The sequence below is a fragment of the Zootoca vivipara genome, chromosome 17 (genome assembly GCF_963506605.1).
Source record: "Zootoca vivipara chromosome 17, rZooViv1.1, whole genome shotgun sequence".
Taxonomy (NCBI): domain Eukaryota; kingdom Metazoa; phylum Chordata; class Lepidosauria; order Squamata; family Lacertidae; genus Zootoca; species Zootoca vivipara.
The window spans coordinates 27,576,010-27,589,980 of record NC_083292.1 but is presented as its reverse complement, the minus strand read 5'-3'; the positions used below and the strand labels follow the sequence as shown (position 1 = coordinate 27,589,980).

The 13,971-nt window shown below is 52.7% G+C and overlaps 1 protein-coding gene across 2 annotated transcripts in view; it reads left to right on the top strand.

Moving 5' to 3' along the window:
• The first annotated feature begins 1,205 nt into the window (after window positions 1–1,205).
• The window catches only part of LOC132591291 (neurexin-2-beta-like), a 131,079-nt gene continuing 118,313 nt past the window's right edge, over window positions 1,206–13,971 (top strand). For both annotated transcript variants that reach the window (XM_060269320.1, XM_060269319.1), the window contains exon 1: window positions 1,206–1,915. In XM_060269320.1, coding sequence (XP_060125303.1) covers window positions 1,705–1,915 — 211 coding nt within the window. In that variant the 5' untranslated portion in view covers window positions 1,206–1,704. The remainder of the gene's footprint in view (window positions 1,916–13,971) is intronic.

The following is a 13,971-nucleotide window of genomic DNA, read 5'->3' as shown; positions in this document are numbered from 1 at the left end:
GAATTCATTCTTCTGCGCCTAGGACCAATTATCCCGCCTCCTGCTCCCTTCCGCGTCTCCCAAGCTTCCCCTCCGGCTGGCTTGGAAACGGGGACTGTTCCCGGACACATTTGGCAGCCGTGCACGGGAGTTTCAAAGCCGGCGATGGCCTGGCGGGGCGTGGGGGCTCTAGCAGGGTAGCCTCTCTCTCTCTCTCCCTCCCTCCCCTCCCCCCACGCACAGAATGTATGTGTGGGGACAGCTCTGGGCTGCAAAGTGGCGGAGTGGGTAGCTGGGATCTCGCGTGCGTGGTTCAGCTTAGCTTTTTCCCACTCGGGATCCCGTCCAGCCTTTTATACCATTTAAAGGACCGTCTGGGCTAAATTATTCGCGGAAGGGTCGCCTCTTCCGACCACCGGCAGGGAAGAGGTTAACAGCGCTACTGCCGCCGCTTCCCGGTGCGAACCTTCCTATTCAACCTCGCTGCGCGCCCTGCGCGCTATCCTTTGCCGGAGCGCTTCGAATCGCTGGGGCGAGGAGGTCGGGCGCCTCCAAAGGTGGCCGCCGACAGGGTGGGAAGCGGTGGAGGGAAGAACTCGTGTTGCTGTTTTTGTGCGGGTTTGGGGGGGGGCCGCCGCCACCCCTGCCTGCAGGGGGAGGGAGTAGCTAGCCGACGATCTTTTCCTTTCACTCCCCCCCCGATCCCTTATATCTTTATGGGGGCGCCGGTGCCGAAATATGCACGCCGAGAGGAGGGGGGGCGCGCGCGCATTTGTTTCCCTTTCGGGGCGGGGGCTCCCTGGCCGGCGATTGGGCGCTTCCTCCGCCCCTCCCTCCTTCTCCTCCCTCCCCCCTCCCAGCCTTCCCTCCGCTCTGCAGCAGAGACGCGCCGCGGAGCCGAGGAACTGGGGCTTGGGGGGGTTGGTGTTTTTTGGAGCCAGGGAAGGGACGGATCGCATCGCTTCGGTTGAGGCGCCGCTCGGAGACACCCCCCTCAAGGATTACAGCCCTCCCGCCCCAGATTGCTGGGTTTTGCCGCTGCCGCCTGCCTAGCCGCCCCCCCTCCTTCCCGGGTTCATTTTTCCTCGCTTTTCCATCCCCCCGCGCCACGATGCCCGCCCCCGACCCGTAGCCCCGCTTTCCCTCCTGTCTGTTCTCCCCACCCTCTTTCTCCCCCCTCCCGGTAAATCTATTGCCCCCTCCCCCGCCCTGGATGGTGCCTCTTTTCCCGCCAGCGGCGCCTCCTCTTCCTCCTCCTTTTCCTCCCGGGGGGGCCCCCGGCCCTTCGCTGCCCCCGCCGGGATGCCGCCGCTGCACCTCCTGATGGCTGCCGGGCCGGGGGGGCGGCCGTGAGCAGGGGAGGAGGGGGCGTCCCGCCCCGTCGAGGGAGCCCAGCCCGGCCTTCTTCGTCTCCCCGCTGGAATTGCTCGCCGCCGACAGCCGGAGCTGCCTGGAGCCGCCCTCGCCCCCATTTTGGGAGCGCGGAGTTTCCCTTCGCCGACTTGGGGGGTTCATCCCCCACCACCACACACCCCGCGGAATTTCCTTGTGCTGTTTGCCCCCCGCCCGGATCCCGACCCCTCCCTGCTTCCCGCTCTGTCGTCGGGGCGGGCGGGGACCGTCGGCGGGGTGGCATGGACGCCGCTCCCGCTGCTGCCGCCGCCGCCGCACCGAGGATTTAAGCGGAGCGCCCTAGTCGGGGCGGCGGCGGCGGCGGTGGGCCGGATGGCGCCCCCCGGGCCGCGGAGGGTCTCCGACGTGGTGGCGTCCGGCGCCGCGCTGCTGCTGGTGCTGGCGGCCGTGGCCGGGCCCGCGGGGGCGGCGCGCGTCTCCTCCAGCCTGAGTACCACGCACCACGTGCACCACTTCCACAACAAGCACGGCACCGTGCCCATCGCCATCAACCGCACGCCCTTCCTCACCCGCGGCGGGCACGGTAAGTCCCTGGGGGAAGCGGGGGGAGATTCGCTCGCAGCCTAGCTACAGCCATGTTGAGGCAGGGGGAAATGGGGCGGCCGGCGGCCACCCGGGGAAGCGCCCCCAGAGGCCCTTTCCGCGCGCGCGATCCTGGGCCCGCTTGCTTTCCGGACGGGGCGGGCGAACATCCCTCCCTCCCCGCGATGGTGGCCAAGCGCCTCGCCCTCTCACCGGGGCTCTGCTTCTCATTCCGTCGGGGAAAGGCGAGCCAAGCCCGAGGATTGGGACCCAGGAGGCCTCTGGCAGCCAGCTCCAAGTGGTCTGGGTGGGTTGAAGGGTAGCGAAGGGGCCCGTTTCTGCTGGGAAAGGGGCCGTTATTATTGGAGCAGAAACCTCTCTCTCGGGCTCGGGCTAAGGCTTTGGTTTCTTCACCTGCTTCCTTCTGGCCTCCTTGCTGGGGGGGGGGAGGGAGGGGAGAAAAGTGGTGTGTAGGGGGTGCAGAGCTCTGCTCACCTGGTGGCGGGACTTGATTGTATCCAGGCACAACCCAAAACCTCCCTTCAAAGCTCAGCCCCAGATAGTGCAGGTAAAATATGACAGCCCAGGCAGATGCCGGCTGCCAGGAAGAGGTAGTTCAGAGGCATGTGCTGAGTGCTTTTCCCTTTGACTTGAGCTGTTTGTCCAGCTTGCACTCTTCCCCATCCCCTTTTTGCATCTGAGGTCTGGAGTAAGGTTTCCAAGCAAGCTTGATTTCCCTCACTTCTCTCTATATATATACAATATATATTTTATCTATTTTAAAATGTGTTGTGTTGAAGGAGAGGATGTAGCTATGTCTGGCTTCTTTTCTCTCCCTACCTGGGCTGAAGTAGGTAACTCTCCCCTCCCTCCCTGGCATTATGTAATAGCCAGGCCTCCACAGCAACCTGATTCGTGTTCAGTTGCTCCCCTCACAACACATACACAAAGACACAGTTTTGGGGGGGGGAGGTTGCCCCCTCCCTTTAGCATTGACTCACCTGGGTCAGCTTCTCTTAATCTCTTTTGTGGATTGGTTCCAGTTTATAACCCATCCCTCTGGTGTGGACATCAAGGGCCTCCTTGTAGGGCAGTGGGGGGGGGGGCAGATTCTGTGTTTAAAGGATGGCAAAGGAAGCCTGGGGCTGAATCTCTTTGTGGGGAGGCAAATGGTGTCGCAGGTGAACTGGATGGTGGTACACTGTGGGTATTTGGCCTTAAGTGCTCTGCGTATGCATGGGAAAGGAGAGGTTCAGTTACCTGTGGGGGCACCCAGATGCCCCCTTGGGCAGCTTGTGGGACACCCGAGGAGCTTGCCATGATGGGTTCTTTGTCCCTGGCGTGCTAATGGCATGTGAGGGTCTACAAAGAGGATGTTGTCCACGTACGTTGGCATAAAGCATCCAGTCCTGTGATCCCTGTGCCAGCTGGGGGGGGGGGTGGCATTGCATGTCCAACTTGGCATGCCTGCTCACAGCAGAAGGTTAAGCGTGTCGCCTGCCACTTGTGTGCCTCATTCAGGTGCTGGCCTTTGTGTGTGTTCTTAGCAGGGCATGTCTGTAGTGGGTTTCTGCCGCTGGTTGTGTTATGCAGGTATATGAAACATCTTGGTGTGGGTTATTTGCTCACGTATTATAAGCATACACATATTGTTCACAAACGCTGGGAACAAGAGGCTTCCTGTTCACATAAAATAGTGTGAGAAGGCTAAATAGTAAAAGGTGATTCTGGGTCCAGGAAAACAGGGACCAGACTTTCTGACATGCTGTAAGCTGTGTCTCATCCCTCTGCCTTTCAAAGGAATTCCAGGCAGCAGGAAGTGACTGACTGTGATGTGGGTGAACTTTCCAAACTGAGGATCCTTGTGACATTTGCAACTCTTGAGGCTTCCTCACCAGCCACTGACACTGAGTCTTGAACTTTTAGACCTGGTGCTGGTGGAGTCTGGGGATGTGGTACAGACCTGTTTGCACCTGAATTTATCATGCTGAAGCGATTGAGTGGGGTTGTCTCTTGATTTCATGATGCTTGGATGTCTTACTATGTGGTAGTTTGACAAAAACAACAGCCTGCCTTATTGAGCCATAAAACTCCCTGTTGCTCTTTGTGCAGCAGATTTAAGACCGCTACCCCCATGGATTTTGTACCTCTGTATTCTCCCCGGCACCCACGCTCCTCCCAAATTATTTTGGCTCCCATCAGAATTTTGGAATCCTTTACAAATAACTCCAAAAGCACAGAAAAGTCAAAGGCAGCTGTTCCAAATGTGGGGATGTTCTCTTCCTGGGAACATTTGCTGCTTTAGAGTCACTGTCAGCAGAACCTGCCAATAATGGCTTTCTTGGGGGGGGGCAGAACTTAATAATAAAAACCTCACATGGCTGTTGAGATTTTTGTGTCCCTGCTTGTCAATAACTGGGAATTGTGCCACGATGTGGCCTCTTGCTTAGGAATATACCAGTCAAAATTACAGTTTCATTAATGTGACTTTCCGCCCGGATTTTGCTTTGTGTGTGCTTGATGTTGGGCACCAACATTTGTGTTTGTAACTAGACACAACGTACAAAGTTTGGGATACATCAGGTTGTCATGATGCGTGTGACATGTGTTGTATTTTGTTGGGTGTGTCCAGGAAAGCAGATTGCTGTGTGTTTGTGTTGTCACTGTTGTGCATTGCTTGAGAGCTGTTTTGTGCCACTGATGTTGCAGGATGTGACTGGGCGGGTGCGTGGGGGGCTATGGATTGGCTTTCATGTTAGGTCAAGGTATAGTCAAGAGTAGCCAGGTCTTGTTGGTGTGGTTGGCTTCTCTTCCAAGCTGACATGAAGAGGAAGGGCGGGTGGCAGTGGGTAAGATCAAAAGATCTTGCAGGCCATCAGCTTATCAGTGCCATTTCAATTTTTTTAACTTCTGAAAAGTGAATGGTCAGGGCTCAAATTTTCCTGGAAATACATTCTGTGCCTTTTCATTTTGGATATGTAAGAGCTGGCTGGTGAATTTATTATTATTACTGCTTTACCCTTTTAAGTACATCAGAGGAGGCTGCTGCATCCGGCCAATTTCCTGTCTCCAAGAAACTGAAGGCATCCTTCAGTGGCCCTGCCATACCTTGGGATTTTATCCTCACAACAAATCCTATGAGAATCACTGGCATAGTTCACCAAGTCAGCTTCATGACTGAGTGGAGAATTTGCACATTTTAGTTCCCAGACACAATTCAAAGTGCTGGCCTTTATCTATAAAGCCTGATGCAGCTCAGGACCCAAACACCACAAGGACCACCTCTCCCCATATGAACCGACCTGTGATCATCATCTGAGATCCTTATTCTTGTGCCCCCTCCACGGGAGGTCCAGAGGGTGGCAACATGAGGACGGGTCTTTAGGTGGGGGTTCTCTGCTTTTTGCCTTAAAATATTTCAAGTCGCTTTGAGTTGCTGTTGCGCAAAAAAGTGAATAATTCATTTTTCTTTGCGCCCTCTAGGATTGAGCCTTGGGCATAGAAAAATTAGTTTTGCCTCTGACCTTTGTCTTGCATTAATCCCTGGTGTGTTCTTGTCACTGTGCAAAGCACAACACTGGCCCATGTAGGCTGCAGCAAGGAGCCCGGACACATGAGTTCATGGGAAGAGGCTTCATTGCCCCAGCACATCTGAGCCTACTGTGTTAGAAATCAGGCTTGAGGACAGCATGGAGTGAGGGGCTGTTGGGGACCCTTTTATTTGGTCTTACATTCAATGCTGTGAAAGGATGGAGATTTTTATTAGTTGGCTCTCAGCCTTCTCCACCTCCATTGTTCTGCCTGGACACTGAGGTCCAATGCCAAGGGCCTCCCTCACTGCGAGAAGCCAAGTTACAGGGAACCAGGCAGAGGGCCTTCTCGGTAGTGGCACCCGCCCTGTGGAACGCCCTCCCACCAGATGTCAAAGAGAAAAACAACTACCAGACTTTTAGAGGACATCTGAAGGCAGCCCTGTTTAGGGAAGCTTTTAATGTTTAATAAATTATTGTATTTTAATACTTCTGTTGGAAGACGCCCAGAGTGGCTGGGGAAACCCAGCCAGATGGGCGGGGTATGAATAATAAATAATTATTATTATTATTATTATTATTGCCACCATTGCGCACCCGGAGTCTGGCACCCAGCTCCCCACGCCACCCACCAGCCTAGCATACATTATTACTGGTGCCAAAGAGGATGTGATTCCTTGCTGGTAGATTGGGGAGCATCCTGTGGTCCTTGTTAAATGCATTCAAGCATTGAAGCTTCCCCAGAGTGGCTGGGGAGGCCCGGCCAGATGGGCGGGGTATAAATAATGTATTATTATTATTATTATCATTATTATTATTATTATTATCCAACCTGGCGCCCTCCAGCTCAGCTTGGCCTACAGCTATCAGCCTCAGCAAAGATGGCCACACTGATTAGAGTGGATGGGAGTTAAAGGTTGTGGGGGGCTAGTATTAGGCTACCTTCCCGTGTCCAATGCTATATATTGCTCCCCATGCCTAAGATGTTTCCCATGAACTAGTGCTTCTGCCTAGCTTGTGGATTTCAGGAGGGGAAAGTTTAAGAGGTAACTGAGGGGTGTTCTCCAATGGAAAACCTGTGATGGCTGGTGCAGCTTTTAGAAGGGCTACATGAATTTCTGGGGGAGCAGATCCGTTTGAGACTGCTTAGACAGGTGAGACACCCTGTTTGGGCATAGTCTCCCTCTGGACCCCAGGTGCCAGGCATAGGAAGGCCTTTCTTTTTCTTCCCTGCCGGTCAGCTCAGCTTCCGGAGGCATCAGGGTGACCACTGTCAGAGGCAGGATTCTGGGCTGGACGAGCCTCTGTTCCAATCCCACAGAACCATTTTTGAACATTTTTATGGATAGGGTTATCGTGGCAGTTTCACCCTAGCCACCAGCCTTGGCAGGGTCACTTATCCTGATGGAGCTGAGGCCCTTGGAGCAGGTTCCCACCAACAGCCCTTGTACAGGCTCCCTGCCTTCTGGGCTTGAGGCAAGGTGCTCCTTTAGAGTTGCAGCAAAGGCTCCAGCGGCCTGGAGCTTTGTGTTCTGGAGAGCAGAGCCTGCTTCCCCACCAGGGTTTCTAGTAGCACCTTTGGGCCCTGCATTGATTATTCTGCCTGGTTGCCAAGTAGGGACTCAAAACCTCAGTGGTTGCCAAGTAGGGACTCAAAACCTCAGTGGTCAAAACTAGCCAGGCACGTTTTACTTTATGTGGTCCAGTTGTGACTACGTGGAGATTTCTGGGTGCCAGGTTGGCAACCACAGTTTGAATGCTTCTGCCTTAATCTCTTGTTAAAGCCATTTCGCTTCCCCCTGTGTGTGTTTCTCCTTCTTGCATACTGGTACAAGTGAATTGTTGTAAGAGTAAGCTACAGTCAAGCAGGGTACTTGAGATCACAGAATCATAGCGTTGGAAGGAACTCTAGGGTCATCTAGTGAACAGACATTCCATTGTGGCGACTAGGACTGGGCGATATCTGGTTTTCAACATTGCAATATATCGCTAGCTAAACTTCGTGAAATACTGATATATCATGATGTCTGAAATAAAGATGGAGCTATGTAGAAGCGGATACTGTAATCCAGGTTTAGGGTGCCATTTGGCACTTAGCTTATATACACTACCTAAGTTTCTAACACTGACTTCAAGGGAGGGTCGAGTTCTGCTGTCTCTCTTTTGCCTTGGCTCAACAGTGGGCTGGGGTGAACTTTGGAATCCATCAGGTACCTGTGTTCATGATCTAGCTAGAGTGAAACCTTCCTGGGGCCTGTTTCCTTTCAAGCACACACAGATCAGTGTCTGAGTTTGGCCCTTGGCCACCTGTTCAGTTGGGTTTTGGGGAGGGATCCTAACTCAGTGGTAGGAAATGGTTTTGCACACAGATAGCCCCAGGTTTAATCCCCATGAGCAACTTCTGTTAGAATAATTGGGTAGCTGATTATAGGAAAACCTACTGTGTGTCCAAAAGCCTGGAGAGCTGCTGCTGCCAAACAGAGTGGGCAGTACAGGGCTTTAGAAACTAAATTTGTTTCAAAGAAAAGGGAACAAATACAGGTAACTGCATCTGCAAAACAGGAGCAAACAGACACTCATGGATTGACCCTGGTATAAGGCAGCTTCTGCTCTTAAGCTTTTGCCAGCCTAAAATTTCACTACATATTGTAGCGGCATTTTTTCTTTTCTTTTTTGAATTTCATCTTTTCTGTGTTTCTTTAATGGGCTGCTTTGAGATTCCACCAACTCACTCCCAGTGCAGAACAATAGAGTGGGCTCAGAATGGAAATCAGCCCCAGGGTGTAGCCTCTTAACCTCAGTTCCCCCATCTGTAAAATGGGTGTTACGGGGTGGGCAAGGTAAAGATCATAACATGCACCAAGCATTCTGCAAAATTCCTGGAAGTATTTCCCCCCCCCCTTGGGTTCTTTGGAGAGTATGTGGAAGCAAAACCTCAAACACACGCATGGGCTGGCAGGGTGGCACATCTTGGCAGCTGCTGCTCTGTAGTTTTTGGGTCCTCTTCCAGCTGGGGCTTCTTCATCCAGACCCCACATTTCCTGCTCTTTGTGCCTGCTAGGTTTTCTGCAGAGGGGAGGACAGCATCTCCTGGCTCATTTCCTTGCTAGAGGCCTTGCCTGCAGCTCTGTCTTGAGCCAGGCAATCCCCTCCAGCTAAGTAGAGGTCCTGACAGGTCAGGGAAACCTGAGCAAGGCAGCCCAACAGGCTGGAGGAGCTGTTCTCAGCACCGCAGACAGGCGCTGTCCGTGGTGCTGTCTGTTCCCCTCTCTAGTACCATGTCAGAGCTGGAGCTGTAAGCTTCGCCCTCACAGCAACCCTACTCAGCAGGCTGTCTACACTCGCATTTTGGGAAGGGGAGAAACTGAGGCATAGGGAGGGTGAGTCACTGTGGTTGAGCCTTCCAGCTGGGTCTTCCAGCCTTTGCAGGTATTCAGAGTGTGTGTGTGTGTGTGTGTGTGTGTGTGTGTGTGTGTATTTGAGAGAGACAGGGAAGGAGATGTTGGTGGGCTGTCTTTTTGGCTTGGGGTGGCCTCTCCTTCTCCACCCTGCTCCTGGTTCATACCAGTTGGCTGCTCAGCTTAACACATGCTTGGGGAGTGGGCAGATTGTGCCGAGACCTTCCAGTTCCTGCCAGCTTTTGTGGTGGGAAGTGGCTGTCTGTGTGTGATAGAGAGGGGGAAGCAGGAGAAAGTCGATGTTCTTCTTGCTGTGCTCACAAGAGCGCACATACACCCCTGCCTGTGTGGCCCTGCGAGCTGATGATTCATCCTGAGCTGTTGATTATTCATGAGGCACCAAATGCCCCAAAAACCGGGGGGGGGGGGGGAGAGAACAAGGAATTAGGCCACTCCAACGACAACCTTCTGCTTCCCCGACTGCCTTTGCCCACCCATCTCCCCTCCCCCCCAACTTAACCACCCATTCCCTTGCACTCATCTCTGCCCCTCCCAGCCCCCCTGCAGAGGAAGGCCCACCCCCACCCCTGGTCTGCCCAACCATCTGTCATTCGCTGCCTGTAGCTCCGTCTGCCCTGCAGTGAGCAGGTATGTGCTGAAATGGCAGGATCTGTAGGCCTGTGTGTGTGTTGCAGATGCTAGGACAACAAGGGCAGGCTTGGTGTGTGTGTGTTTGTTTGTGTGTGTGTGTGTGTGTGTGTGTGTACACTTCAGAGTTCTGATCTTGACCCACCTGGGAAGTCAGGCGGGCATCCAGCTTGTCAGGAGAGGGGTAGTTTAGGGGTGAGCCTCCCGCCTGGGAGATCTGGCTCTTCAAAAACAGCATCTCTGGGTTTGATGAGTTCCTCACCCTCGTCCTTCCATTAGTTCCTCCCTCCTTCAATTTATGGCATTACCCAGCCATTAATTATTACTCCCGCCTGCAGTTTAATATGGTAATCGAGGCAACCCCTGTTTGGACCCCACGTTTATCACGCCGCCGCTATTTATGGGGCATCCTGCTCTGGGTTACGGCAAGCCCGGGAATTACTAGCCTCGCACACAGATGGCTTTGTTAATTAATTACTGCTCCCCACAGCAGTCGTTCTGCGAGCAGGGAGGGGTTAATGTCTGGGGCTAAAGCTGCTGCCCCTTGCCTGCCATCCCCACCAGAAAAGTCACTGCTGAGCGACACACAGCCAGGGCAAAGCTCTCAGCCCAGCTCCTCATTCCTACGCTCTGGGAAGCTCCCTTGCAGTTCAACACTGACTGGCAGCAGCAGCTCTCCGTGGTCTCAGGCAGGGGACTAGCACCACCTGGAGATGCTGCCAGCAGGGACTGAACCTGGGGCCTTGGCATGCAGAGAAGGCACACTGTCGCGGAGCCATGCCTCTTTCCCGGAATCCAACTGCTCGGGCCTTCCTGAATGGTTCTCATCCAGCGTCCTTTGGGAACTTCTGGAGAAGGAGTGCCTAGCAATGGACACTGAGTGTTACAAAAAGTGTCAGACTGTGATCGCCCTTTGGGTGGCATGATATGTGGCTTCTGCAACTGAAGATGCCGCCTGAGCCCTAGATGGCTTTTCTTGGTGCCTTGGGTGGAGCGGGGGGTGTCACCCTGACTACCCATTTTACTCTCCCCATCTTATTCCTATCCAACCAACCCTTATTGGGTCAAATTAGCACACACACCCCATGGCCAAGCATAGCTGCCAAGTTATCCCTTTTTTTAAGGGATTTTCCCTTATGCTGAATAGGCTTCCTCGCGAGAAAAGGGAAAACTTGGCAGCTATGTGGCCAAGAAGGGAAGAGATCAGTTGGTGTGTTGAGGGATAAGATTTGCTGGTGTGCTGAAAAATATTCCGGGCAGCCTGTGTGGTTTTCCTGGTGATTGGAAGAACTGGAAACAACTGAATGAGGACTGAGCATGCTCAGTGGCCAAAGAACCAGAGAGTCCCCATGGAGCCCCCCCCCAAAAAAAAAACCACCAAAAGAAACAAACAAAAAACATGAGATAGCGGGAGGGCAGGAGTAGAGTCATCATTGTTCCATTAGCTTATGACAATTGACAATTGCATCCTGCCTTTTCTCCAATGAGTTTCAGGTGGCATATATGGGTCTCTGTCCTGCCCCCCTTTAAAAAGTCACACAACTCCTGTCAAGTAAGTCAGTCTAAGAGAGCACAACTGGCCATTGAGCCAAGTGGGACAGGAGCGCTTGATTCCCTCCTGGGTTTGGCAGGTGGGGAAGTTGCAGCAGCCTCAGTTGGTTGGCATGATTTAGGAGGAGGCTGAAGGGGTGGGTAGCCCCCTCCCTCCCTCTAGCCAGGTGAGAGAGCCAGTGCTAGGATGTCATCAGTGGGGTGTCAGGCCAGGTTCAAGAAGTCCTTGACCAGGCATCCCCAAACTTCGGCCCTCCAGATGTTTTGGACTGCAATTCCCATCTTCCCTGACCACTGGTCCTGTTAGCTAGGGATCATGGGAGCTGTAGGCCAAAACATCTGGAGGGCCACAATTTGGGGATGCCTGTCCTTGACACTCACTCAGTGAGGTTGGGCTAGTTTCTCTTTCTCTCTCTGCCTAAATTACCTCCCAGGGTTGTTGTGAGGCTAACGTATTTGTGCCTGTGAGGTTGTTTCCACAAACAGGGGACATGTAAAGACATGTTTAAAATACAGTGCTGCCTCGGCTTATGAATTTAATCCGTTCCGAAGGCACCTTCATAAGTCGAAAAATTCGTAAGTCGAAAAAAGCCATTGGAAACATGATTTCCCATAGGAATGCATTGAAAACGGAAAAATTCGTAAGTCGAAGCAACCCTATCTAAAAATTCGTAAGTTGAAAAATCCCTATCTAAAACCGCTGCGGGGTTTTTCCGGATGTCGAGACATTTGTAAGTACACGGCCATTACCCCCATTCGTAAGTCGAAAAATTCAGTTGTCAAGTCGTTCGTAAGTCGAGGTACCACTGTACATAATATGCATAAAGATGAGGCCAGATATAATATATAACAACAGCATCGTCAGAGAGCGGGGGCAGAGGCTTCAGGGAGTCTTGGACCATTGAGCTAAGGAGGGAGAGATGGGGAGAGGCCACTCGCCTCCAAGCAGCGTTTGAAATCCACCAGGCGCATTTTGCAGCTAAGCTATTGGCTACTTGCGACCAAGTGAAGATGCCTGGGCTCCAGGATGTCGCCAGACGTCTCCACCATCTGGAGGTGCATGCTTGGGGACCCTTGGATCTTGACTGTTTTCACACACTTGCAACACATCTGTAGAATTCTATTTTATCTGCACAACCAGAATGAATTTCAGGAACAAAACTCATGTCGAAAAATATGACTTTCAAGCCATCTGGCCCCAAAATTGCAACTAGGCATTCTCTTTCAGCGACTGCAACCATGGTTTCAGGAGCCATTTGGTGCCTAGCTTATATCTAAGTTTCTAACACTGCCTCCAATACTTCACTCCCATACTTGGAACCCCAAGCGCACAACTCAGTTTGGGAGGGCAGCCCCGAACAGAGTGATGCTGTGAAAAGTGGGTTGGGGGCTGTGTGTCGTGCAGGGGAGGGATATCCTACGATTGGCACTTTTGAATTCAAGGCTGGCCTCATGGAGGAAAGGAGGGAGTGTTGCAATCGTCTTTTCTTTGTGGGGGCGAGAGAAGTGACCAGCCTGGCTGGAATATGCAAAAGACGCCTTTATTCAGGAGCTGTTCCTGGCTTTCTGCTGAGGAAATATGGTTCATTGTAAAGAGCTTACTTGCTGGAGACAACCATGTTTTCTCTGGTGAAGGAATTCCTGCAGGAGTAGAGAGAGGTGTGTGTGTGTTTGTGCTGGGATCCACCCACAGAGGGGATTTCTGTGAGGAAATAAAAAGTGGTTAATTTGCTTTCTTAAAGAGAGGCTTCTCTGCATTGAAGCTTCTATGGCAGCCAGTTTGTCTCACCTGGAAACTCTGGGTGTGGTGGGCAAGCTATGTTTAGACACCCTGGCCTCCTTTACTTTGGAGGTGGTGGCGGCCAGAATTTGAGCTTCCCTCGTGTAAGTGTAGCCAATTTCTTTTTAAAAGACTGAAGAGTTAGGATTCAAGGGTCCATGCTTTGTGCCCTAGAATCCCTACTTCTGCAGGATAGAAAATTCATTTGCACGTGCCCAGTGGTACTCTTGCTTTTATTGAAGGTCTGGTGTGGGCAGCAGGTGAACAGGAAGGGAGGGGCCTCTTGCCAGGTGGAGGGACACACTGCTCTATTTGCATAATTTTATGTTTGTTTGAATGGTTTGGTGAGGTGTGTGGGGAGGGCAATGAGGCAGGGGGGCTGCTCTCCTCCCACATCATAATCAGTCAATGAATGTCTTTTTTTTGTGTCCTGGGGACAATTCTCTCTCTCTCTTTCTCTCCCCCCCTCCCCTCAACTCTGGATGGTGCTGGAGGAGTTAAGAGTCTTCCCTTCCCTTCCCTTCTCTCCTTCCCTCCCATTGGGTCTCTGAGTGGCTTGGCTGGGGAAGGAGAAGAGGGAGGGCTTCAGGTCTGCGTTGCCGTGGAAACAGCTGAGATTCAGGAGAGCTGCAGAGATGGGAGCTCAGGGGCTCATTAACTACCGTGCTTGCCCCCCCCCTTCTGCCTCTATCCATCACCCCGGCTTCCAAGACAGAGAGAGGCAGCCTCCCTGCAGGAGATGGTCACAGAAGCCTGGGGGGGGGAGGCTCCTTCCCCAGGTGTGGATGTTGGTGTTGTGTGTGTGTGCCTGCGCACATTTGCCTGCCGGAGCAGCTAAACCCTGAGTGCCTTTCTCTGCTTGGTTGTGTTTGGGGGGCGGGGCGGGGAGGTGAACTGGAGGCAGAATCCAGCCTGCGACAGATTTCGTTTCCAGTTTTGCATTTAACCACAACAAAGGGGCCAATGTGCCCTAGACCTTTATTTATTCCAGCTAGTTAAAGCCTGCCTTTTGCAGGATTTTGTTCCTTCCAAAGCAATCGTACAGGGAATATTCGTGGAAATACCTTTGCAGGAAATGCCTTAGTAGAAGCTGCAATAAAAATATTGAAAGTGTCAGCCATCAGGGTCTTGTCCACAGGTAGCCAGGTAG